At 43.9% G+C, this 27,863-nt stretch overlaps 1 protein-coding gene across 7 annotated transcripts in view; it reads right to left on the minus strand.

Annotated features, from left to right (window-relative positions):
* Positions 1 to 27,863, minus strand: part of CALD1 (caldesmon 1) — a 189,411-nt gene that overhangs the window by 23,055 nt on the left and 138,493 nt on the right. For 4 of the 7 annotated variants that reach the window (XM_037165801.2, XM_037165802.2, XM_037165803.2 and 1 more), the window contains 4 exons: positions 14,747 to 14,893; positions 10,333 to 11,287; positions 9,027 to 9,104; positions 3,786 to 3,931 (listed from right to left, as the gene is read on the minus strand). In XM_037165801.2, the coding sequence (XP_037021696.2) occupies positions 3,786 to 3,931; positions 9,027 to 9,104; positions 10,333 to 11,287; positions 14,747 to 14,893 (1,326 nt within the window). The remainder of the gene's footprint in view (positions 1 to 3,785; positions 3,932 to 9,026; positions 9,105 to 10,332; positions 11,288 to 14,746; positions 14,894 to 27,863) is intronic. The other 3 variants (XM_037165806.2, XM_037165805.2, XM_037165807.2) reach the window with 3 other exon arrangements.

Genomic DNA, 27,863 nt, shown 5'->3' on the forward strand with positions numbered 1-27,863 from the left:
ACAGTAGGGAGTCCCTCCAATAGTTAAAAACAGAACTACCATATGGTACAGCAATTGCACTTCTGGCCATTTATCTGAATAAAAAAGAAAATACTGAGTCCAATGCAGCATTATTAACGACAGCTGAGACAGGGGAACAATGCAAGTGTCCACTGATGGATGAATGGATAAAGAAAATGTAGTACATATTTATAGTGGAATAGTATTTTGCCATGAAAAAGAAGAAGCCTTATTTAAATACTAATTAATGAGTAATGAAGGCATTCTTAACTAGATCTGAACATAGGTAGCCCACGTCTAACACTTTTTTCCAAGCAACGGATGAATTACTGTCTAGCACCATTTACTCCACGTAGAGAACAACAGTGTTTCTAGCTTTGCAACCAGAGGAAGAATAGAACAGAAGATGAGTTCAAGATGACGCAGTTACCCACACTGATCGCACGTGTATAGCTCATGCTTTTTTAAAACATGGAGGTAGTTCTAGATATCCTGCGTCCTTTAGAACAGTGCTGTCCAAACTGCTGGCCAGAAAAATCAATTCAGTGGACTATAGTCAGCATTAAAAAAAAAAGAAAAGAAAAAAGAACTAGGAAACATCAGAGTGCTTTGCACAGAGCAAGGGAAATGACTGCATCCTGACGTGCCCAGTTCCCGTTACGTATGGAGACATCGCTGGACCACGATGTAAAATTTCTTTCTTACCAAAAGCTGAGGTTTACAAGTATAAAAATCTTACGCTAGGTTCAATGATGGTGAAAGAGGAACGAACTGTTTTATTTTGAACTCAGTCGGAGTGTGATGGTCCCTTAACACTGGATGCTGCTCTTGCGGGGTCTTACAGGATTACAGACTTGTGCCCCCAGAGAGAAATCTGCTCCCTCAATTCATTTACGGTCTTTCCATCTTCGAAGACATTGCTTCTCTCCATGTCCACCGTGTCCGTGTGCAGTCGGGTGGGCAACACCCGCCTGTAGAAATGCCCCCAGATTCCACTAGATGGCGCTCAGTCTTCATCGTGGAGTTTCAAAAGGCCACCATTAGATACGGTTAACTAAATCACCACACTTCCGTTCTGTGGGGCATTCTAACTTTGTGAATTGCAGGCTTACATTCATTGGTTTAGAAGGCTAGCTAAGGTAATCCATTTAAAATGTAGATTTATAATTATACTCACACATATACATGCTGTATGTCTATATGCAAGTCTATTTTGAATGGAAATATATAGGGAATATCTAGGGAAAATGTTACTAGTGGTTTTCTTTGGGTGGTGGGTACATATTTTCATACTTCTATTTTCTGAATGTTTATAAGGAGTACAATTTTCCTATCACCAGGAAGAAAAACCCGTAATTCCCACATACAAAAATGTTAAACGAGAGCCAAACAAATCCTTGTTTTGTACTTTCTAGACAATCCGACCCACCTCTATAAAATTGCTCCCTGAATTGAGATTTTTAGATTTTCTCTTAGAGAAAACGATCTAGTTATAAGAAAGTAGGACTATTCAAGGGGACAGTAATTCAATCAAACAAAAGGAATTATGCTCAAGACAGGAAAAAGAGTTCTGTCCACGTCACCTCTGCCCAGATGTGGGTGCCGCTAATACTATGAAAATTTCTTCTCGAAGAGGCTCCCCTTGGCTTCTTTAGGTGTGAAGGCAAGAGGAACATCAGCCCTTTCACCATGAAGGACACAGCTTGTTTTCAGTTAGGCTAGAAGGCCCCGGGCTAATCTACACAGAGCCTCTCCCTCCCCAGCTCCTCGCTCTATGGAGCAAAACCAGGCATCTCTGCTCCTATCGTCATCACTTCTAATTGAAACTAAAACTAACATATGTTGGCAGCTGAACCCAAACTTTATGGTGACAGCTTGTTTCTGTCATTTTTTTCCCCTGCCTAAACATGGAAAAATTAAAGTGGGAGTCACATTTCAGGGTTCTCACTGCTCAGTCTGCTGGCAGTCCTTCTGATTTTCCTCCTGGCATCTCCCACTTCTCCGGGTTTCTACATAACGGACATGTTAATTATTAATTCGAGCTTAGGCTGAAGCTGGTTGGTAAGTCTGCTAATTGTTAACTGAACTTTCTACCGACGGTTTTTTTTTTCAAAATATTATGTATTTCTCTGAACAAAAAAGTGTATTCATACCCACAAAACTATTTTAAGCCATCAAATGACAACACACTAATACTGTTAGGTAATATGCATTGAAGATTTTTTGTGAACGCCACACTGTTTTAGGGCTTTAGAATATTAACCTACAGACACCTCAGCAACCTTTGGGCTTGGCTGACCTGCCTGGATCAACTTGCTGTCCAGATTTGCTATGAATTCCTGATAAATGCTTAATTTTTCACATCTGCTTTCTGCCAGTTTAGGCTTTCTGTGGGATACCTGTGACTACATTTCTGCTCAAGTTTTTGTTTAGAAAGACTGTTTGGGGCCCATTACTTTTTACCTACTTTAGCCTCTTAGAGGACAAGGGGCTGCAAATGTCCACCCCTAGAAGCTCTGCCTGCTTCTGGATGTCCCAGAGGCTTTGTCGTGGGGACGGTGTCTGACTTCTACACAAAATCTGTTTGGGGACATACTTATTTCAAGTGTTCAGACACACAGGGTCGGTAGGCAGGGGTGCATGGAAATCCACGTTACAGGAACCCAGAGTCTCTTCTGTAACATCTGGCAGAGCGACCAGAGACATGACAGAGGTTGACATCTGGCACCCGTGGCTGGAGGGAGTGCATGAGTAGGAATGGGGCCCAGAGAGTCCTGGAGCCTGGTGTCCCCAGCAGGCAACTTGGACTTCTCTTACAAGACTGGTGGGGAGCTCCAAGGATTCAATGGATCTGGAAGTGAGAATTGACCTGCGTATACCTGTCTATTTGTCCTAAAATCAATTACCCAGCCCTGGCTAGTGTAGCTCAGTGGATTGAGCACGGGCCTGTGAACCAAAGGATCCAGGTTCGATTCCCAGTTGGGGCACATGCCTGGGTTTCAGGCCAGTTCCCAGCGGGGGACACATGAGAGGCAACCACATATTGATGTTTCTCTCTCTCTCTCCTTACCTTCCCCTCTATAGATAAATAAATAAATAATTAAAAAAAATAAAATAAAATCAATTACCCAGATTTTCAACATAATGGGGGGGGGGGAGCTGAAGCCATGCAAGAGGGTTTTCCAAAGGGCAATAAATGAAATATTCATCAGTCAGATGCCTTCTTCCTCCCTCTTAGAGACTCCCAGTACGAATTAACTCCAAGTGCCTTCAAAGTCCTGTGGCAGAGAGCTCATTCATTCAGTTTAATCTTACCTTTCCCAGGGATTTGGCCACAGAGCAATCTTAGCCTTACACAACATTTATTTACAACCTTTGGGAAATACATTCTTGAACATGATTCTGAGAAGGGTTTTGTAGGAAGCTGCCTGGCCCACATAGAGAATGAATTGATGATATTAATCCCAGTTACGATGTTTTCTAATAAACTGATCCTAACATGGGCATATGAGGTCAGGGACAAAAACCTGGATGCCCAGCATAACCTACCTTGCTAAACTATGGGAAAAGCAGGTTGAACCTTTGTTTAAGTGATGACCGCCGGTCTTCTTTCTGTTAGTGACTGACAGCCGGACCTGCTGACTCAGCGTCTCTAAGATGATGGTCTCGCAAAAGAATTATGTTGCCTGTTTAGCAGGTTTCTGTTTACAGGCACAGCAGAGGAAGCTGACTTTCCCCCCCACGTGAACACAGTCACCGTTTGTTAATTACTCACTACGTCTTACCTGAAAGTATTCTCGGTGTGTTTCAGTTTGTGGGTCATGAATTCTCCATTCTGCGACTTCACTTCTGTAAATCCCTTCTTCCCATCCAAGAAGCTCTTAACTTCTTCTCTGGGCTCTCTGTCTTTTTTAATCTTCTCATCTTTGATCTAACCAACAGTACACACCAGAAAGAAACATAACGGTAAGAATCTTATTAGGTTTGGGTTGGTGTCACCAAAGATGACCCCAAATTGATAGGAAGCCAGGAGCCTCAGAAATGAAACAAACCACTACAGGATGATGTGGTAGAGATGGGGTCAGAGGAAACTCTCAGCGCATGAGTGATGGTTCTCTAGCCTCTGAGAAGAGACCCTGACCACACTTTTAGGAAGTCAAGATGTTTCCTGATTTCGCTGGGGGTTTTATTTTCAAAGGCTTTGGGGGTGTTACTATTGGAAGCTATTATGTCTTGGGAAGCCCACGGGAGTGATTGTTTGCAGGTCCCAGTGGGAAGAGCCTTGCTGGGAAAAGGCCAAGGTTGCTCGGACAGGTTCCTTCTTGGATGAAGGACCCTAACGTGTGGAGGAGGAAAGAAGGGCAAACCTATGAGATTAGCCAGACCTGCCACGCTGGTTTTGACTGCTGTCAGAGGAGATGATCCTGTCTCTTAAATAAGTAACTGGGGTCTCCAGGACAGAAGACATAATGACTCTACCTTTAGGGGGGTGACTCACAGCTGTGGGACCATATATCTAAGCCACAAAGTTAGAATGGAACAGGAAAAATTCTGGGGTTTACCTTGACTTCCAGAGGGCAGGTAATAACTTATCTCCAGAGTGGTTTTGTGATTTTTGAGGGTGACAGATGGTCATACATGAAGAGCAGGTATTGGTTTTAATATTCTGTGGATTTCATGTTACAAGTTCCTCGTGGTAAATAAGAGATTATTTCAAAGTAAACTGAATTTACAAAGCTTTTTTTAGGGGTAAAAGAGTACAATTTTCCTATAGCATCTCCCTGAATCCTAAAAGATGAGTAAAAACAGGGGTGGTTCATCATTGCTCTCTTTAAGACAAACGGAGAAAGCGCTAATGTTCTAAAGAACCCTACAGAGGAAGGCAGGTGTCAGAATTTAGGGCTTTAAGAGGCGCTGCCCAGATGGTCTCCCCTTCTCTGACCACTCACCCCTTTCCAGCTCTTCCAGAAACCCTCTGAGCATTTACTACTCAAGTTCATGTTTTACTAAAGGCCTGTGCACTTTTTTGCTCTACTGCTGAGCCTTCAGTAGTCTTTTCCCTGATGGACTTCTTTGAGTAGTATTTGATCAAGTTACTCCAGAAGGACTATTCTGTAGGAATTTAATGGGCAACTATTGTGTGGTCCCAATTAGTTAAAACTTCAATCTTTCTCCAAAGGGTGAACACTTGGAGACAGGGGATCCCTTGCACAGGCTGAAGGAGGGAGCTATTGTTTTGCCATTCTCTCTGAGAGCTTCGGCGGCAAAGTCAGGAAACCTGGGTTTTGGTTCCAGTGGTGTTGACAAATTGGCTGTTACTTTGATTAAGTCACTGGACTTCCATGGGGTGTTGGCTCTATGTACAGAAAACAAGGACATCGGGCCATCAGAGGTGTCCAGCCTTTTGGCTTCCAGTGTGTCTCTGGGTCACACTGGAAGAAGAGTTGTCTTGGGCCACACATTAAATGCACTGCAACACACAGTCATAAAAAAATCTCGTCATGTTTTAAGTAAACTTACAATTTTCTGTTGGGCGCATTCATAGCCATCCTGGGCTGCATGCAGCCTATGGGCTGCAGGTTGGGTAGCCCTGGAGATGACCCCTTCCTAATCCTTCATCCTTTCCTTTCTCTGGTGTCTTCTGATTGGTCACAAGGGCCTACAGAGGAGGAGGCTCCTGGCTTGTGCTACTACTTGACTGCAGCTCCTTGGTGATTGTCCTTGCCCAATCAGAGATCAGTATTTATGGGGTGGGCAGGGTCTGTCTTTGCCTAGGCCTACCATTGGTGGACACGGCCCCAGAAGCCATGGACTATAGAAGCCTGTGCTATATGTTGTGGTTAAGAAGTTTCTGGGGACACAAACTTGGGGTTGCGGAGGGTCCCAGTTCAGAAGAACCATGAAACGAATTTGGACTCCATTCTCACGGTGTGTGGAATAGTATGTAAAGGTGAAATACCCTCCACCTCACTTCTCCTGTTTTGGAGTCAGAGATATTTCCACTCCCCCCAAACACATTGTCTGATTTACTGACCAAAAATGTATGTAAAACAGATTTGCAAAACAATGCATATTTAACAGAAGGAAAAAAAAATCCTTTTCTTCAAGCTCTGCCTTTATCGGCAAAGGCTGCAGTGGATGGTATGCCTGTATTCTCTTTGGAAGACTTCCTTAGAAAAATTCCCAGTGAAATCATGACAATTTGAGCATGAACATTATTTTATCTTTTTGGGAAATGAATAACTAAAGTAATTCCATAACAGCTTTATGTTTTATTTTAAGGAGCACAGTGGACTGCATTTTATACAAGATTTAACCTAAACTCATGGGATTCTGAATCTCTTGGGAAAAGCATTAGACCTCCTAGGTTGGAATGTTGCCATAAAGACAACCTGTGCTGACGGACTGATGGGTAGCCAAGTACCTGAAAGAACGTGCAAGGCTCGGGCCAAATGTGATCATTCAGATAAAACTGGGTGTTTGGGATATGCCTTGGGATGACAAAGGTGTGTGTGGGGTGGGAATTCAGCGACGTGACCCTGTGCCGGAGAGACATTCAGACGGTCAAGTAAGCAGGCCATAAAGGACTGTGATATCAGTCTCTGCAGTTTGTTTGGCATTATTTGCTTCCAGAGCAGTGACAAGAACCGGTGCAAGTTACCGATTTTTGACTCAGAAGCCTCAGTTCCTTCTCTGGGTCTGCTATGTACCATGTAAATGTCCTTGCTACCTAAAGTTTTGTCTGGGGACAACATGGAACTCACTAGAAAGCTCAGACTCCAGAGCCACTGAGTCAGAGTCTGCATTTCCTAAGATTTCCTGGTGGTTCACATGCACAGCAGCGCTGGGGAGATTTGGACTCGATGCACAAAGGTCAATTTCAATATTATATGAACAACTCCCCTGGAAGTTGTTTTGCTGTTAGAGGTGGGAGAAGGAGGGGGGAGCTTTAGAGGGAAGAACTAGAAAGAGACATTTTACAGTTGGAGAAAAGGAAAAAACAGCTCCATTAAGCTTCAAGGTTGCTGATCATCTGTGATCCATTGCCACCAAAGAGTTAAGCTGCAGCAGGGGGAGAAAGAAGGTATTTTGTAAAGTATTGGAGTGACTTTTGGAAATGTTTTCCCTAAGAAGGCTTACGTGATGTTTATGTTTACTTGTGGTTGACCGATGATGCATTGCTCCTTGAAAGAAAAAGCTTTAAAAAAATTTTTTTAACTAAAAGGAAATTAAAAAAGGAGGAGGGTATTTACAATGACTACAACATGTAAAGTACGGTTTAAAGTTGTCCGTATAAAGCAACCACATAACTAACCAGCTGGAGAGGGGAAAATCTAGTCATTCAACTAGTAATTTATGTACACGCTGTTACAGCAGGAATGACGGATGTATTTCTCAAGCCTGTGCAGAGGATTTAATCTGGCCTTGTACAAAAAAGAGGCCACAAGTTTGGGGACATTGGAATGTGCTGCAGGGCAGACTGGGAAAGAGGCAGCTCTGAATTCATTCTACCAGGGACAATGCTGAACGGGGGGGGGGGGGCCTTATCTGAAAAGAGGCAAAGGGATGGTCTGGATGGCTGCCGGCGAGCTCTTTCCAGCTCGGGGACCCGGTGCACGGTCGCAGAAGCTCTGGTCATTGAAAACCAATCATATTGCGGGGAAGTGGATTTAAAGGACAGAATCCAAACAGCGCCTTTTCAGCTTCCTGGCCCCAACGTGAACTCCATCACCGAGCTATGATTTCGTGCCCTGTTCTGTTCTCTCTGTGAGGACATGGACCACGCAACACCAGTTCTAGACAAGGACCCACGGGGGACATTTCTGTTCGAGTTTAGTTCCGCGGGGACTTTCATTTTTTTGTGGGTGAATCTGTAGTGTTCTTCTGTTACGAAATGAAGAACAGTGTTTTCCCACATGTTCGACCACTTCCTCAGCTGCCTCATTTGAGCCAAATTTAGTTTTCCAGTGATTAGCATTTACGCTCTCTCCTTCCTTTAAATGGGCAGAGTTCACGTTCAGTGTTCACTCTCAAAGCACCACAAGTTCTAACGAGGAGGAACACATACGCAAAATAAAATACGTATAAAATACGTATAACGCGAACTAGGGGTTTTTACTTTGTACATGAATCTTATTAAAAAACACAGAAAAATAACCACCCCCTCTATTAAATCTGGCTATCTACTTTCTAAGTATGATTTTTTTTCCTGTTTCTTTATATATGCCACAATGGGTAGAGAAATGTAGCCATAACTACAGGTCAGGCCAAGGGCAAAGTAACTCAACTCCTTCCCTATGGATGCTTTAGTTTTACTCTGTTCAAGGACTTTGAATTTACTGAATATTGTCACAATTTTGAGGATTCCTTAGGGCTCATGTAGGCACGATGGTTGAAACAAAGTCAGGCTTCCTGATGTGCCATTTCAGGGACGTCAGATCATGACACCCTGCCTGCAGCAGCCTCTGGTCCCCTGACTGGCCACTTACCTACAGTCACGCGCTCTGGCACCGGCTCCTGTGTGTGCCTCAGAAATGCAATGCAACACATTGGGACAGAGTTTTCTTTTGAAAACCAAGTATCATCTTCCGTTCACCAAATTTTCTACTGGGGATGTGGGGGGTGGTTTCCCTCGGAGAAGTTAAATCATGGACCAAAGCCACTTGGAAATGACATGGAAGTAAGACGGCTCAAGGAAAACAAGAAATAGCACTTAAAGGAATAGAAAGTGGGGGAGATGGATCAGGAGTGTTTTTCAAGCTTCTGGACCACGACCCACAGTGAGGAAGATAATTGATGTCACAATGCAGTGCTTACAGTGTTCTGATATTTTCTATTTTATTGCACTTCTTAAAATGCCGATGGACACATTTAACTAATTCTGAGATGTTCTACATTGATTTCACCATTCGATAAATTATGAGTCATGGCTTGAAAAACACTGGCTGAGAGGTTACAACTGTAGGGGAACACAGCACTCTGTCGCTTTATGATTAATTAGGCTATTATTTCCCAATGATATTTACCTCTTCCTTTTTGAATGTAGGCTTGTCTTCTTGGGACTTTTCTCTTTGGGGCTGCACTTTAGCCCCCTTTTCTTCTTCCTTTTTATGTGCAAGAGTGGTCAGGTCACTCATCTCAAAGAAGCCCTTTGTAGCTCTTACTAGCGTGAGAAGGTGCTCGGGTCACTGGGCACGTGGCTCAGGCTGACCTCTCTTTTGCTGTGTCGTGCTCACCCAGCCTCCTGGGCCAGTGCTTGTAAACAGCAGCCTCGGGGGCTTGCTTTCCACCCAAAATTTGCTCTCGTGTGCCTGCCCATGCGCTCACTGATACCTACAATGACATGCTCATTGTGCGTGTTTACAGACCTCACATGTGCTTCGGTGCATTTTTGTCCCTGGTTGTCTCAATCGTAGCTGTGTTCATGAGCCCCTTATGACAAGCAGGAGTGAAAGACAGCTTCAGCGCAGTGCAGACACAGTGACAGAGAGTTCTTTCCAGAAGGTGAACATGCAAGCAGATGGTGGTTAAGGACAGTGCTTATAATGCATCCTTGCAGACAGAAAAAACTCATTGGTAGTTTACACGCCCCCCCAGCCCCTATTTCCACCCTTCCTCGGACTATGTCAGTTTACATGTGCCATTCAGATAGTAAAAGAAGCAAAATGTAGGCTTTTAATTGTCAGTCAATTATGAGCCTATGTTGCCCCAGAGGACTGACTTTCTGCAAGTTTACATGAAGCTCAGGTCTACATGGTGCCAATCATGGATCTGACATTTTTTTTCTCTACAGAAGGCCCCAACTGGCTACTCTCCTCCTTTGTTATCAGTTGATCTCGAAAGTTTGATATTTGCCTTCTTATGATGCTATTTGGGAACACGATTCTTTTTTGTCAACTTCCCACCCCCAACGTTTATAAATTTTTTTTAGTTAAATGTCAAACCCATGGGTAAAAGGAAGAGTTAAGATGCTCTTGCCTCATGTAGACCCGTGGAGAGAGGTAAAGGTGTGAAAAGGAAGGAGCGTAGACACAGGTGCAGAATCACAGGTCAGCACAGCACCGCCACCAGTACCACCTTCAAGTTCAAAACAAGCAAGCCCAGAGCAACACATTTCCTCTGGTTGCCTCAGTAAATTTGGTTGATTGGCTATTGAGCCATCAATCAATTGCTTCATGCTCACAGATTGCTAAGGCCCTAAACAATAAAAACAAACGGCCAAATGATCAAGCGTGCGGGCTCAGGAATGTGGCCTCGGCCCCAAATCTGATGTGCATTACATTTCTCACACGTCACGGGCATCACACATTTGGTGCAAAACGTCCACTGTACCTGTTCCGTGTGCACAGCTGTCTGGCGTCTCTCTGCTTGTCCTTTCTTTTCATTGACCCATTTCCCTGCTAGCGTCTCTTCTACCTTTTCCCCTTCCATCTTTTTCTCTTGCGCTTCACTTTTTTTCTCTTCTAGCTGCTTTTTATGATTTTGCTCTTCTATCTTAGCCTTCTTTTCTTCCTCTGCCTTTGCCCTCTGCCTCTCCTCGGCTGCTCGTCGCTCTTCCTCCTTAACCCTTTCCCTCTCCTCCGCCTCCCTTCTTTCTCTCTCTAGAGCAGCTGCTTTTTCTTCTGCCTCCAGTCTTGCTTTCTCCTCTGCTATCTTTTGTTCTTGCTCAGCTTTCACTCTTTCTCTTTCTTCTGCTTCCAGCCTGAGCCTCTCTGCCTGAGCCTTTTCCCTTTCTTCCTCCTCCACCTGTTCATTATGGGAAATCTCATCTGAACCTTGTTCCCTCGCGTCCTCTACTTTAGACTCGTCTGCACCGATCTGCCCATTTTTCAAAGACATTCCCCTTGTTTCTTCTTGGGTTTCTACTGTTTTCTCTTCTACCAACACCTCTACCTGATTTTCTCTGATGCTCCCTTGCTTTGGCTTCTCATCCTCCTCGTCTTTGTCGTTTTTCTTCTTCTCTTCACGATCCTGCCAGTCATTCTTCTGGTAGGACTTGGTGACTATTTCCGTTTCCTCTATCTCGTATCTTTCTCGGCGACTTTCGCTTTTCTCTTCCTTGTCTTCGGTTTCGTTGTCTGCTGTGTCGTTTCGCATTCTTCTGCTGGGCAGCGACAGACTCCCGTCGGTCACTGTCGGGTCGAACTCCTTCTGACGTTCCAGCGCCTCCTGGAGGCGCTTCTGGCGTCTTTCCTCCCGCCGAGCCAGGCGCTCCAGTAACGCGGCCTCCTCATCGCCCTCCACCTGTGTGTTCGTGGTGGTGGCCTTGACCTCCTCGTCCGGCACACTGTAGAGCGGAAACGACAACACAGGAGACAGCGTGCTGCTGGTTAGTCAGTTGGACTCACGTGGTCTGACCTACCCTGGAACTACATCAGAGGCCGGCAGTACCACACGCACACGGGTAGCCCCTGCAGACATTACTGTATTCGTATACGCCTGCCTGGCTCTCGGCTGACAGCAGGAGCAAGTCTGTGCCCTTGGTCCTTCTCTGGCCACTGAAGTCTACCCTCTGTGCTAAAAGTGCTATGAATATCAACCCCCTCTCTGAGCAGCCCTCAGACAAAAATTGATGTGCCCTGGTGCATAAATACCTCTGCTCCCCACACCTTCTGAGTTGGATAACTCCAAGGTGCCTGGGTCGCCCTGGATCTTAGAGTTCCCCAGGGAGTTAAGCTCCCAACCCCCGCAGTGGTCACTCACTTGGTAAGGAAACCTTGATTTGGTTGCCTTCCCTTCCCCATCCCACTTCCCTACACCACCACCAGTGTTTTCCGGGATCATTTTACAAATACACGACTTGGGGTCAAACCTTTCTTTTAGGGTTCGCGTCTTGGTGAACTCAAACTAAGACAAGGACCAAACTGAATTAATAAGTGAATTCCCCTGGTATCACACAGTATTTTCACAAGTCGCCAAGTCACTGAGACTTCGTGAACTGGATTTGCAAGAGCATGAAGCACTTTGAGAGGAAGAAAGTGTATGTCAGAGCGTGGAAATGCTATACTCACACTGATGACCCCCACGGGAGAGACATGTAACTGTCCACCACAACCTATGCTCTTCCTTCCAGAGTCACAGGAAGTGACTGTCAGTCAAGGAGTACGTTTTCTACCCTCCCCTCTTCCTGGTACCTTGGTAGAGCATGTGACCCATAATTTCCAACTGAATGTGAGCAGAAGTGATGTGTCCAGACCAAGGCCAGTAAGAGGCAAAGATGCATGTTCTACCCTCTCTATCTCTGTCTGCCAGCTAGGTCAGAGGACTCCAAAGCCCTGGGAATTGATAAGAGTCACAAAAAAGAAAAAAAGCAGGTGACCAGTTCTACCTACTACTCAGAAGTAACCACAATGGACTGGTAGGTTTTGCTGAACTAAGCTACTAAAATTTGGGGGCTCATTGTTATAGCAGCAAACATTGTCCTAACTAATATACACGCCATCTATATTCTTTGGTAAGAGTTCCATGAATAGAGGGTCTCTTGCCCTTCTTTCTACAGTAGACAAAGGACAGTTAAATTTGATGTTTATTTAAAATGAAAAGAAAATCTCTGAAAAGCACACTGTACCACGTCCACCACGTCACTCACTATTGCAGGATGCTGGACACGGCCTGAGCCAGGGGTGCCGGTCTCGGCGGCAGAAAACAACCAGTCATGTGATGCCAGGAGCTGCAGCCAGAGCTGGGAGAATGTGCTTTGCAATGTTTAGAAACCCCATCAAATTTCATGGTTCATCCTGAACTTGGCCCTTTTGAAGTTCAAGTTTGCTTAATTTTGGAAAAACACATTTCACATTTAATAAGAAATGGTAGAGTGAAGGCTAGATTTTAAACTTTCTTGGCCTTAGCTGTTGCTACAGGGCACTGTCTCCATGAATTAGACATATAAGGATGAAATTTCCCTGAAAATACAAATAGTTTAGAATTCAAGGGGAAAAGTCTACATACGTAGGCATTGGGATAAACTGAATGGCAATACTTTTTAAAAGGTACCCCAAATTCATCTAGCCAGATGAAAGCACTCTTGGGTTAAGAAGCCAGTGGACGCTCCTGACCCTTTCTTTGCCTGTTTTGAAACCCAGACTGTAGAAGTACCAGTTAGGGTTGGTTGTATTTCAGAGGTGAGTCCTATGTTCTCAGATCTTAGCATGCTTTACTGAACAACAGAAAAAGAATTTTGTGTTCAATCAACAGTATCAAGTAACTATTGTTAATAAAATGTGAAAACATACGAGAAACTCAAAGAGAAGCAAGACTCGAAACGCAAAGAAAACTACAGACCAGGAGTAACTTTGGGGCCACTGCTGACCATTCACTAATAACCAGATTCAGGCAAGGCCTCAAATTGCTATTTTTAAGCTCTCCCACCCCCACCCCCTGCCCTTCCTCAGCTCAAAAGTAGACTAGGCAGAGAATGATTACGCAGCCGCCCTCTGTAAGACTTAAGTGCTATCTTCCCAATAGTAGTTCAAATTAGGTGCTTACCCCGGGCAAAGCCCTGTGCACTTTGCATGTCTTATTATTGCATTTGAACTTAACAATGTTCCTAAGAGGAAGGTATAATTTTCATTTCCATTTAACTGAAGAAATGCAGCTAATGAAAGGCCGAGTTCAGATTCAAAGCCAAGCAGTGAACCCCAGAGAACATGCCTACACCCCTTTTTTTATGTTGCTCTGTAATTAGGGGCTACTTACCAAGAGACAAGCTCTATTTCTCCACCCAGCCAATAAGCTTCCTTATTGAATTCACCCTGCCTGCCAGTATTTTGAAGACTGCCTTCAGAAACCTTCTGTGCACCCACACAAATCTGGCCTAAATAGGCCAGAATTTTTTCCGTTCAGAATTTGCTAGACAGATTGAATGAAAGAAACCATCAACAGTGCCCTCCCAACACACATAAAATAAAACAAACTGAAATCACATACAAAATCTTCTATGGTAATGTCATTATATTTAATCAGTACATGGTTATACATTAATATTAACTTTCTCCCCTCCAAAGAGCCCCATCTTTTCTACACCTCGGGGCACATAAATGACATACACTAACCATTAGCAAAATGGACTGTGTGACCTTGTGCATGTGAACATGTAAAAAGCCCTTTTTCAAGAAGGCGAATCTCTTAAGTACCCTCGACTTTCCTGATTTCTACAGGGCAAGCAGAGGAAAAATGTAGAAGTAAATCCATAAGTTTGTTTATATAATTACATTAAACTAAACAGGATTCTGCCCCTTGCTGAATACTGTCGTGATCACAGGATTTCAATCCAGGCTGTATATCATGAAAATCAGACATTTGCAATGCACGCCTACTTTTAAAATTGAAGTATTATCTGCTACCGGTAGGCACAGAGCACTATTAAATTAATAAACCATTAGCTCAAAACAAATAGCAAGAGACTAAACAATGAATGTAAATAGTTCCCTTTATTTAAAGCTATAATCCACTATACTGACTACAAATAAAAAATGACTAGATAATAAAATAAAATCACTCCATCGGGGTTCATTTGGGGAATGAGTTGAGGGGAGAGAGAGGAGGAGTGGTGTTCTAATGTCAAAATCAGTTTGCCTGTTCAATCTGGTCAGTTGCTGAAGTGACCATGGCATGATTAAACAAACTAGACAGACGGAAAACAGTTGAGTTGGGCAGAGAAGGGAATGCTCTGCCCACCACACCCCATTCGACAGACAGGCTGAGTGAGAAGCAACTTAGCAATTCTCCATCCTGAAGAGGGCAGTACCTGTTCTGGGCGTGGGCCTCCACCTGGTCGGTCACCTGCCCCAGTGATTCTTCTTCTTGCTTCTGCCGCAGCCTTTCCTGTCGGGCTCGCCGGCGCCGTTCCCGGGCGGCCTCTTCCTCATCATCGTCATTCCTCTGGTAAGCGATTCTGCAATATCACAAAAAATCACCTCTTGAGCATGTCAACTGCCAACCATGTTCACCAGCTTCTTGGCAGGATCAGCCCTCAGTCCTTTTCTGAACTTGACTCCTTGCTAAACCAGAGTTCTAAAAGGATGGTTCCTTTCATCAAGTTTAGAGCCCCAATCTGTCTAGTTTGCAAAGTGTTATGTATCTGAAAAGCAGTAATCCAGTATCTACAGAAGATAATTTGCAATGGTTCAATAAATAGCTTAACTTTAAAAATGTACACAAAAGCAGGTTGCCTGCAGAGACTAGGTTGGTATAATCAGATTTCTTCACTAAGCTGACGAATAGCATGTAAGATTTAGAAGCAGAAGCCCAGGCCCTGACTGCTGTAGCTCAGTGGATTGAGTGCTGGCCTGCGAATTAAAGGGTTGCTGGTTTGATTCCCAGTCAGGGCACATGCCTGGGTTGTGGGCCAGGTCCCTGTGGGGGGTGCACACGAGAGGCAACCACACATTGATGTTTCTCTCCCTCTCTTCTTCCTTTCACCTCTCTCTAAAAATAAATAAATAAAATCTTTAAAAAAGCAGAAGTCCAAAGCACCAAATTAAAAATAATCAAAATGCTTATTTAAAAGATTCAGCACATGTACTCATTATTTGTGTAGACAGTCACAAGGTCAGAAAAGAATCGAGTTATGTTAAAGAACCAGGACTTTGGCATTAAAAAGCCCAAATCGCTAATTCCAATCGAGACCAGGGTATCCTCTGTGCTTGGATTTTACTTTTTCCTTTTAGTTTACTTTTGCTGGAGAGAAGGTGGCAGCTGACAGGAGGCTTCAAAGTCAGTGCCGCTCCCTGAAGACCCCGCTTTTGTTCTAAGTAGGCCTTTGTTCCTCAGGCCCCATGGGTATGTTTCGGGAGAAAATTAGGGGCAAAGGCAGGTAGAAGAGGCACAGAGGGCTTTGCATGCACTTTATTTAGCTTTCACCATTTCAGCTGAAGCAAATGCCTATTTAGGGAAATTACAGGATCAGTATCACCACATTAGATACGTTTCCCTTGGTACTTATTATTCTCCAATAAAGAACCGGAACTGGGAACTCCAGGTGCCCAGACTCAAGAAGAAATGACCTGCATGGCCCACGCGGATCCTCTGGAAGGAGTGACGCGCATGCAGACACGGTGCCGAGAAGGCACGCTGTGCTGGCCTGGCCTGGGGACCCATGATGGGTCCGTGGGCGGGAGGGAGGCGGGCCCCGCAGGAGGCTGCTCCTCACATTGGAGGGTGAGAGTGCTTTCATTCCAGTATTACTTACACGTCTACCAATGGATACCCGGATATGGAAGTTTCGTGCTCTCAATTCTTATATAACGACACAGCTAAAATAACTTGCAAATGGAAGAAAACAAAACTGTGGAGCCATTTCTACCACCAATATGAACCTAATATGATCGACAGTGGCTTGTTGCTGTTAGATTCCCAAACCAGGCATGTTGAGGCTTCGATTCAGGGCTTTACTTCCCCAATTTCTCTCTTTTGCTTTCCATAACACGACTGTTATAAATTTCTTTCACCTTGGTATCTTATTAAAAACAAGATGAACGATTCCTATGGTCGCCTGGTTTGTTCTTTGCTCCTACGGATAAATATAACTTCATACTTACCAAAAATGATACTCAAATCTCAAAATAAATAAAATCTCACTGACTGGTTTATTTCCACAGATGTGAGAAGGCTGTGTGATACAGTTGAAAGATCACTGGGTTAGTACCCAGAAAACCTGGCTTCTAGAACTGGCCTCTTACTAGCTGGCAGCCCTTGATTAACTGGAGTTAACTGTCCTTAGTCTATGAGGGTGTGACGGTCAAATGGAATCACAGATGTCATGGCAAAGCATTCTACAGTGTAATGTTTTTTTGGTTCTCGGGAAAAGTGCAGTGGAGGAACTGCTTTGTGAGGAAGGAGGAGTTCAATTTCAGACTTGTTGAACTTGAGGCGACAGCAAGACATGATGTGAAATGTTCCCTTCTAATTTAATCACGTTGTAATTTGCAGTCGAAAGACCTTCCCAGTGGTTTGGCTTCAGTCTTCAGATTCTTGGCCTAATATTCCTTTGGCTTATTTCTCAGCAGACAGCTTTAACCACAGCAGGGTCCTTAATGACTGCTTCCCAAGCTAATCAAACACAAACGTCTTAATACGTTCTTCTACATCTCTGGATTGGCCACGAGGCCTTGGCTATGACGGCACCTTCTTTGTCCAAGACAAGCAAAAGACATAAAGGCTCATATGGGACATCCTAGGCTTCACACAGCGCTGCCCCCTTCTGAAATGGAATTCCATGTTTAGCCCCTTCATTTCCCACTGCATTTGAACAGTTTGAGCGGTTACTGTCTTCCTCCCACCCACCAGTGTGCTCTGTGGCTGGCTGTTGTCGGCTTTTGGCTCTGATGCAAACTCGACCTGCCATTGAGGCCAAGTGACACTCAGCCTTTCTTCACCTCGCTCACGTTTCTCATTGGCGAGGTGGCCCGAACAATCGGATCACCCCCACCAGTCTCCTGTGACTCTCGTCACTTTCTAGAGCTTGGCATTCACAGTCAGTCCCTCGCCTTCGATACACAGTTCCCAGAACTAGATGTTTAAGGATCTTTTATTACCACTAATGAACACACATACTCAAATTGTTTTCAAAGTTAAGAACAGCAATAACAACAACAACAACAAAATAAAGAGCCAAAATGGCTTCATGGCATTTCGAATCATCACATGCCCCGTTCCTGGCTCAGTAACTACCAGCTGGCTTTGTAAGTAAAGTTGTGTCCCTACTAAAGGACCTGGTAGGTGTGGACATTCTTCAGATGCAAGATTCGCTACACTGGCCCTCGGTGTGCAGAGCCAGGTGGCTTCTTGCTTTGAAGTCTGTCCCATAGCAGTCTGCCCCATAGCAGTCTGCCCTCCAAGTCACTATCTCAGGTTTAGGTACTTTTTCAAAGCTGAAAAAACATAGTTGTTCATTTTTTTTCTAAAAGTAACATACACTTATCTTCTTAAACCAGACAAGACAAAATGTAAAAAAGAGAAAGCAAAAATTAGCTCCCTAGTCACACCACTCATGGCTAATAATTTGATGTGTCCTACCAGATACCTCTCTATGCATCATAGGTATTTTTCTTTTTAACAAAGTGCGATTATGTTTATATTTATAAACAGTTTTAAAAATGTACCTTATTTATGACTATTTTAACATATTAGCAAAATATAATTTTCAGAGCCATGCAGAATTCTATGTATAGATGTACCCAGTAATTCTATGAATGCACTATGCTCTTTTTAACCCACATTCTACTGATGGACAGTTTCGGTTTTCCCAACTTATGTTTTTATAAACAATGCCGCAAAGGACATCATTGTAGCTGTACCTAGGAAAAATTCTCAGACGTGAGAATGTCTGAGTTTAAGAGTACGCTCACTTTAAAGGTTTCTGATCCGCATGGACCAACTGCCCTCCAGAAAGGTAGGCGACGCCAGCGATGTACGTGAGTGCTTATTTCAACTCAAGCAGGTTTATGCAAAGACAGGCGAGTACAGGGTGTCCTTAACACACTCAAATGCTAGCAACAACCTCTGCTGTGTGCTCCAGTGAAAGACAGCATGTGAACATTGCTAACTTCCCACACACCAGATTAGAACATATTTGAAATGCTGCTGACTAGTAAAATATCATACCTACCCGCCCACTGGACTGTGATAAAAGCATAACAGTCCAGTCGCCGCTTCTGAGAAACTTCAGCAGATGCGGCATGAAGCAGTCTGCTGTGCTCTCTCACTACAAAGGAGACGATGTTCCCGGATGATTCAGAGGCGGTGTGGGGCTTGGACTTCCTCTGAATCATCTGGGAAAGATTAAACCACGTTTATTAGAGTTTTAATCAAATGCCTTTTATTTCATTTTAAAAAAACAGGTGACCACAGATGCTATGTGAAGTACCAGAATCCACGAGCTTCCCGCCCTGCTGGGTGTTAGTGGGTTGACTGCGGGGTGTTCTGCTCCAGGTTTTGGAGGCCACCTTTGCTTATCTCATGGCAGAAACACTTGGAGAAAGGTACGAGGGACCACACAGCAGGGGGCCAGTGCTGCATCCTAGAAACCATGGCATTTTTACGTATTTGCTCTCACTGCAGAGCAAAATGGTTCACCACGTATTCAGGAGGAAGAAAGAGAAATGGGGTGTGTGTGTGTGTGTGTATGACTAAGTGTTAAACCATCTCCAAAGTCCATAATTACCACATGATGTTGTTAGACCGTGTCAGTGGTACGAACAAAGTAGAGAGAGACCTGGCTTTTCTTCCATTCCCAGAACCACAGCTAGAAGGCTCTGGTGTTAAATTAGAAGAAAAAACAGACCCAGGCAACGGGAAAACTCTCCTGGAATGCTGTGGCTTTCACACCGATGACGTTTGCAGTCTCTTACCACCCACGTGCCCCAGACTCAGTATAGTCAAATCACACGATAATCATGTTCGGTGCTGTGCCTTTTTGATGGAAAGGTCTAATCAAGAAAAGTATTGCAGATATGGCAAATAAGCAAATCACTGAGGAATCAGTGTCTTTATGTTTCCACGGGCCAGGATCTAAATGAATGCTAGACGAGAGAAGGAAAAAGTGACAGAAGCTTCCACAGTAAGACATGGAAGCGGCGTGAGTGGTCACCTTGCCTCATGGCCCCCTCATCCCGTCCTAAAGATTTCTGAAGACCCGTGCAACGCTGGCAAAATCTCATCTACAATCTGGGTGATTTTATTTTGTTTTTACCCCTTGTGGCTCATGGTTTGAAGAACGTTGCTCTTATATCCTTTCATTTTGTCTTTTTTTCCATTTTGTTCTTTTCTGTTTTGAGATGATAGTACATGATCCTTGACGTTTTCAAGTAAAAATGCTGGCAATAGTATTTAATTAACAAAACAAGATCTCTTATCAGGAAACTGGACTTAAAAATAAAATAAGAAAAAGTAATAACCAGTTTAATGAGGGGAACTGGTTTTATTACATGTTTAAGAGCATTAAAAATCCAGAGAAAGTGGAAAAAAACAAAAAACCCAACCATGGTTGAGTCTATACTGAGTACAAATTTACTTATTTTACATTGACAATCACAGTATTATTCTGAGGAACTCACTGAATAACCAAGTAGTTAATCACATTTGGATTTGCACTCTTGTGATCCTATTTTTTCACATACATGGTATATATAATTATTTTACAATAAAAAAATTCACTAGCATGTTCAACAGCTTTCCAAAGTCAGTTCATGAAGAAAATCACTCCTTTCTGTCACCCCGTGTAGGACGATCTGACAGTCAATGTCACCACCCTCCTATCAATCGGCATTTGGGTTTCCCCAACCTTTCTCTACAATGCCTGGTGCTATGATGCCTTCTTGTGTGCACACACGTTTCTCCAGGGTCGTGATCAACTACAGCAGCACAGTCCTCGGCTGCTGAGAGAGTCAAGCAAACAATTCATCTTATATATCTTGCATAGCCATGCTTGGTAACATTTTAAAAATGAGGATCATTTTAAAATATCAAGAAAAAAAGAAGATGCCACAGTTGCTCATATTTTGTTATTGATTAGTGAACCGCTTTATAAAGTGCATCTAAAAAGTGCATAAAAAGGAATCTGTATTTTATAAACCACTGCATTTATATTTGTACATATTTGACAAACAGTCTCTCACACTGGAAGTAGCTGTTTATCAGACTACAGGTATGGATATGAATTTGGGACTCTCTTTCCGTCACTTCACTGGTTACGAAGACCTACTGGTGCATAGAAAGACTTCCAGAGCCACTGAACAGACTTTGAATTGTTCCCTCCAGACCATTTTTGGATTCTTCGACATTCCTCATGTTTGGTAAGCGTGCACACACATGTATGGCCACACATGCAGACTCACAGGCTACGTGAGGAAGACCTTGGAGAAAAGGCCCCAATCCTAAAACGAGGCCAGTTAGTGAAAGACTCACAGGGGTCCCATTCACATCAAAGTGTCCAAGTCTCTTCGTTTTCCTTCATTGTTTCTACCATGTTCCTGTTTGTTTAAAAGGAGAACATTGTGCCTAAAACTCCCACATTAGGTAAACGGTTCGCTGCACCCTAGGCGCAGCGCTCATGTCTCTGCAGCCCACTGTACCTGCACTTTCACAGAAGGAGTCATTCGTGAGAAGGCAGCATTTGCCGAAGGAGCGATTACGGGTTGTCCCTGAGCCACCCCAGGGTCTCACACAGGATCCTGTCCCGGCTTTCCGCAGTGGCGCCCTCCCCAGGCGGGCCAGACGCAGGAGGAAGACGGCCTGGGCTTTACAGCCACTGGGGACGACCTCTTAGTCAATTACTTTTCTTCAATTCCCATCATTCCTTGTTCTGCCGGTGGCATCATCTTAACCTGGGGTCTTCATACGGGATCCGACTTAAAGAGAGAGCACCTCATGTGGGTTGAAAATGTGCTCACCAACTATTAGGAGGCCAAATGACTCACATGTACTTTCATTATGCCTCTTCATGGACCCCAAGCCCCCCAGTGATGTGCTTTCCTGATATGAAATGCAAGCAGATTCCCCCAAAGGATCCAATCAGTTCTGGGAATTGCTCGCATGCTCTTAGCAAAATCTCAGGCCACGCTGTGATCAGGAGGGAAAATCCTGAGCTACTGAAGTGAGTCATCTTCGCCCCACAGATTTACTGTATGTTTGAAAGTCAAAAGAGGTTTATAGAATCATTCCAGGTGCTTAAATATGATTTTGTTTCCATGTGGTATCTGCAAAATGTGGTGGTTTCATTTAATGCACGTAAGGGCCCAAGTCTGAATGTTTTCCCCCTGGATTCCTTCAAAGAAAAGTATTAAAAATTATAATAGAGGAAAGAACTCCAGAAAATAAAAATATTTTCAAGTCAGAATATATTTAGATATGGGTTAGAGGCCAATTGTCAAGTGGTCTGTTCATAATTAATATAAAATAGAATAAAACAAAGCCCCCTTGATTTTAGGTATAGTTCATGGGGGAAGAAAGGTGAAAATATGCTGAATTTCACTGCAGGATTCATTGCTCTACCAGTCCTGTGCCTTTTACCGGGTGAAGGCATGTGGGCTGATACCTTACTATGGAGAAATTTCCCTGGGAAGAGAGGTGCGCTTCACGTCATCTATTTCCCCTTCTCCCACCCCATCTCCCTGTCCATACACACACCTGAGAATGACCAGAGTCGAACACCAACCATAAGTTTTGGTTCTCAATAGTAAGAGGCTGTGTGCCTGCACACATTGGTGTTCTTTTCTATGTTGTCATCACGAAAAATTGCCACCCACCTACCACACGCTTCATACAATGGTGTCACCCTGTCATCTCGTGTGTTTCTATAACCACAGACCACGATGGGTCTGTGGTTAGAGCAGAGCAGAACAGAAAGAACCGTCAGCCAGTGGAAGGAAATCCTCTTCACCCTGCCTGCTATCATGGCAGGCTGGTTCTATACGGCTTTACGGCTGCCCCGGCAAGTGAGAGGAGGACTGGGAGTTCTGGGGGTTCTCGTTCTGACTCGGGGTTGTGTGGCTAACTAAGGTTTGCTGGAACATGGCCCTTGAAATCGCCCTGCTGCAGGGCAGGCAGGCCCTAAACTCAGCGACTCATTTCTAAATCAATGCAGGTAGTCACAGGAAACTTTTAACAGATGGGTTCTCATTGTTTGGGGTCAATATTTTAAATTACAAAGGTGTTTAGCATGAAATATAGTGTGTCCAGGAATGAGTGTGCAACATATATGACCATTTCAAAGAATAATAATGGAACAAACAGCTACAGCATAACTACTACCCATCTTAAATAGCACCAGCACCTTGGAGAGTCTCAGGTGCCCCTTTTCAATCCCATCCCTATTTCTTTTTAAGTGCCTCTAAATAAACTCTAGCCTGACTTGGGGTTATTTCAGTCATTCTCTTGATTTTCTTTGTAGTTTTTACCCCCACGGTACGCATCCTGAAATGATCCAACTTTTACATTTGCCTTCTCAGAAACCTGCATCATCGTTTTACATGCAGGATGTTCCCAAGATGCCCCGTATTTACGTGGATGGCCACAGTTGAGAACAACAGATAAAGGCACAGCATTACCAAACCATTTTTGATATCCTAGTTTGATCAGATAAATGTCTCACCTTTTGTGCTCCGGGTCCCATTTTCTTTTTAAAAGCCCATAGATGGTTTGTGATATTCAGAAATGAATAGAATCTGGGGTTTTTTTTCTTACTGAATTGCTATCTTTCTCCCATTTATTTTTAAAAAGAACAATGCACCTGTCAGTCAATCCTATTTGGAGGGATAATTTCATGACGGGTTCTTAAGATAAACTGAAATGTGTTTATTCTGTCACAAACAGGACTGGATTCAGACTCCTTCCCGCTTCTGCTACCCCACCCTACTGAAGCAATAAACGTCATCCGATATAAACAGTTCACTTTTCAATGTGTAAATTTTAGTAAGAGGAAGTATGGAAGGAGAAGATGGATGTTGGAGAACACATATTTTTCCCTTCACTTGGTTACTCAAGTTAAACTTTGGTTGAAATGAATAAAAAGAAGTATGAGGAATGTATAAGTGGTCGGTAAGAGAATTAAAACAATCAAACTTTCTTCTCTTTCAACCCTTATGTAAGATTCAACTAGTAAAAAAAAAACAAAACCTCAATTACTACCCAAGTTTTCATAAATATTACCACTTCTTCATCTCCAACCTAGGATTTTTTTACTCTAATTAAGAATCTTAAATAAATATTATCTTTAATAAACTTAGACTTTATAAAATGCTGTGAATCAAAAGTAGAATTTGAATTGGGGCCATTTTCTAACTTCTATCTATTAAAGGACAAGCTTGTTTTAATGGATGTTGTAGGTGTGGATAACCTTGGGCTTAGTTATTTTCTTTTTAAGTAAAAAATGATAAAACACTTCAACCCGGGTGCCAATGGCTTGGCAACACTGTGTTGGCCATCTCTCTTTCTCTGTGTGTGTGTGTGTCTCTCTCTCTCCCTCTTTCTGCTCTTTCTTTTGCCTATAGGTCCCTTGACCTGGATGGCCAACCAGCTTAGCAACTGTCCCAGAGGAGGGTGCTGGGAACCCCCACATTCCCATTGGTCTATTTGGATGCCTCTGACCACAGATAAACAAGCAGATTCTTGTCATAGCACAGGACTGAGTCTCCTAGAAACAGAAATTTCTGTTCCTCTCTTCATAAGTAAAAACATGAACTCATTTCAGATGAGCCTTATAGACTTAGTGTGATCTAGAAATTCAAGTCTCACCCCCAAATTTGACAAACTTGTGCGATGCGGTACAAAGGTCCATCATTTCAGGGGGTGGAGCTTCAAGCTGTGGTCCTGCTATCGTACTGGTGTGCATTTAGCAAAAGAAATGAAGGGACTGGAAAAATGCAAATGAGATGTCCCTAAATGGAGATGAGGGGCCTCTGACTAATGAACCTGTGACTAATGAAAAGGAATCCCTGTGAAGGGAAAGTAACATTGCAGACCAGCCCACGGAAATGCACCTGGCATGTGGATGCCACTAACTAACGCCGCGTGTCTGTCAGCCAGGAGGATTCTCCGCAGCCTCAGCAGACAAGCAGCACTTTGTGCAAGGAAATTTATGTGCAATGGATTTTCACAGCAGCCCTTCTATGACCCCTCCCTCTCCCCAAAGTGCCCTCTGGAGCTTTCCTGCTTTCACTCTCCTTTTTCTTAATTGGAAAAAGATTTACTATTCACTTCTTCTTCCCCAGCACTCTCTCTCGGCTCCATTTTTTCCTATTCCGGTGGCACAGCTTCCCATATCCCCCACTCTCTTAGCTGCTTTTCTTCTCTTCCTTAGAACCAGCAATCTCAAATATACTGACAGGTCTGACCCGGGAGCTTTGTTTCCAGTACCTCTGGTAAAGGGAGTGAGTGTATTTCTAAAAGAGAGCACATTTGGGGGGATTACTACCTCCCCAACCCCAACCCGAGAGGTGTTGCAAACTTCCCTAACATCCTCCACGTGCTAGAACTGCCGGCTTTTGTTTACAGATGGTAGCAAACAGAAAGACAAACTGTGAGTGGAGACAGGAAATGCAAAATGAAGGGCCATACTCTGGACGTTTGGCTCTTTGGAAATAACACTTATTCTTGTAGGGGACCTGGAAGCCAACCACTGCAAGTGGGTTCGACCTCCCTCCTGTTCAGAAAGGAAGTCAAGGAGTCTGCTTCGCACTTGGCAGATCATCTTCCTAAGTCAACCGAAACCTTACCTGAGCCGGGGCCTGCTCTGTGGGAGGGGAAAAAGCAGACACCCACTTGTGGTAAAAAGACTGTCTGAACAAACCAAATAAAAACCTTCCACGCTCAAGACTCCCTCTGAGTTAATAGAAGACCCCCATAAAAATGAGAATATTTCAGCAGAGAGAGTCATACGAAATAACCGGACACTTACATCTGTGTGTTCATTGAACTGGAATCATCAACAGCTTAAGAATCAGCCACTCTTGGACAGCACTTCAACTCCTGAGGGTGCCTGTCTGCACCAGCAGATTCCTCTCCCAACAGGAGACTATTAACCACCAAGGCTTGTGCCATCTTCTGACCAGATATCAGGGCAACAACTAGTTCCTTAAAATTGTTACCTAGCCCAGGAGGCACTATTTCAGGAGGGGAGATAACCCACTTTATGCAGAAAGGGTCATATCTTCTAATTACAAAATCACAAAGTCACAGCATCAGTATTGGCTCAAGGATTTCTAATCTTGTATACCTTCCTCTCCCCAACGAAACCACTAATCCACGTGGAACCTGGACCTGGAGAGGAGGACGGTTAAATTCAGGTGGGAGACCAGGGTGGAGAGCTCTGGGCAGCAAAGGGAGCTGCAGGAGGAGCTGAGATCCTGAGGGTGAGATGGTGGTCAATGCAGGTAGAGTCTGAACTTGTGACCGTGGGATGCTGGTTGGTAATGCCACTCCACCACGCCAAGTGACACCCAGGTGGCTGGAATGAGCACATCCATTCAACAGTTATTTATGGGGTACTTCCTCTATTCAAGTCACTGATGGTGAACACCAAGGTGAATGAACTCCCGCAAGGCATTTGTAATCCAGTAGGGAAGTTAAGACATGTGATAAACAGGAAACTTATTGATGAAGTGATTGAAAGTTTAGAGGAAGCGCTGGCTGGCGTGACTCAGTGGATTGAGTGTCAGCCTGTGAATCAGAGTCAGGGGTTTGATTCCCAGTCAGGGCACATGCCTGTGTTGTGGGCCAGGTCCCTGGTAGGGGGCGTGTGAGAGGCAACCACACATTAATGTTTTTCTCCCTGTCTTTCTCCTTCCCTTCTTCTCTCTAAAAATAAATAAAATCTTTTAAAAAATAAATAAAGTTTAGGGGAGGAAGAAGAAAATCCCAGCTAAAGGATCAGAGAAGGTTTCATGGAGAAAGTAATAAAATATTTGAGCTGACTCTTTTAGGACTGGGGGCTAGGAGTGGGGGCAGGGGGGACAGAGGAGGACCTTACCACATACAGAGAGCTCAAACAGCCAAGCTGAGGAGCCAGGAAATAGGGCCATGGAAAAGCAAACAGTTCAGTCTGGCCGGGGCCGGGAGAGCATGAAGGGCATTAGTAAGGCTCCAGTTGTGCTTGGCACATACAGACAGCCAGCCAGCTTCTAATAAACGGGAGCGTAAACCAACCATTTCACACAGCTTCCGGAGAGAGGCTCCTTCTGCGGCGGCGGCGGTGGCCCCAAGGAAGCCAGTTTCAGTCTGTACTCCAGGTGTTTCTCTTCACTCTGCAGCTTTCCCCCACGAAGTAATGGCCCAGCTACCCTGGATCCAGGGCTCCATAAATCTTAGCTGCAAGGGGAGACTTCGGTCCAGCAAAGCCTACAGTCATTTAGAGCAGAAGCACTCGAGGGGCTCCTTCAAGAGCAGCACGCCACGACTTCCCGTTTTTCTTCCGAACGGCATGCATATCCTTTCCTATACTTGCCATGTTCTCCACTTTTCTTGTACTCATTGTGCCCGCCAAGAATTCAATGAGATTTTCACTTTTTCTGACTGTAAATCAAATGCCAGGTGAAATCTACCATGATGGTGCTATTAGGACTTCGGAATAATTAAAGTGGAAGGAATTTTCAAGGTCATTTTCAGTCCACGTACCACATGTCATACATGGTAACCTAGGGTCTAAGAGGTAAAGTGACTCACAGTCAGGACTAGACCTAGGTTTTTAGTTCTCATACCTGTTTGCTTTCTAGCCAGTGGCACTGGATATGCTTTCTCTGGGTGCTGTGCAGATTAACAAAGAGCTTCAGTCATCTAAGCCGGGGATATGGCTCAAGGGCCAAATCCAGCCCACAGCCTGTTTTTGTCAATAAAGTTTTATTGGAACACGGCCATGCCCAGATCATCTATGGCTGCTTTCACGCTTCAGTGCCAGGCTCCAGCAGGTATGACAGCAGGTGTATTTCCCACAAGTTTAAAAATATAGACATCTAGCCCTTTGCAAAAAGAGTTTGCTGATCCCTGATCCAAGCCAACAGTCTCAAAAATTTCTTTATAATGTACTGCTATCAGTTTAAAAATAACTAAGCATGTTCTTTTCTCCTCTCCATTTTTACCTAGAATGATCTTCTGTAGCCACAGAGCCAGTTCAAATGCCACACTGTTCTGTGATGTTTTATTAGACATAATGAAAGTCGACTGGGACTCTTTCCCTGGGTGAAATCTGCTGTGGTTCCAGACAGCTGGCCTACAATGCCATAACATTGTTATTTGTGTATCATCCTGTTTCCCGTATTATGTCATGTTCATTGAAAGCAAGATGCTTTGTACATTTTTTTAGCTCTCCTTCTCAATGTGGCTTGCATAAAGTAGGTATTTAATAAGTAGTTTCAGTCATTGAATTCAAGAAA

This window comes from Artibeus jamaicensis, unplaced genomic scaffold (assembly GCF_021234435.1).
Source record: "Artibeus jamaicensis isolate MK-2021 breed Jamaican fruit bat unplaced genomic scaffold, CSHL_Jam_final scaffold_3307, whole genome shotgun sequence".
Taxonomy (NCBI): domain Eukaryota; kingdom Metazoa; phylum Chordata; class Mammalia; order Chiroptera; family Phyllostomidae; genus Artibeus; species Artibeus jamaicensis.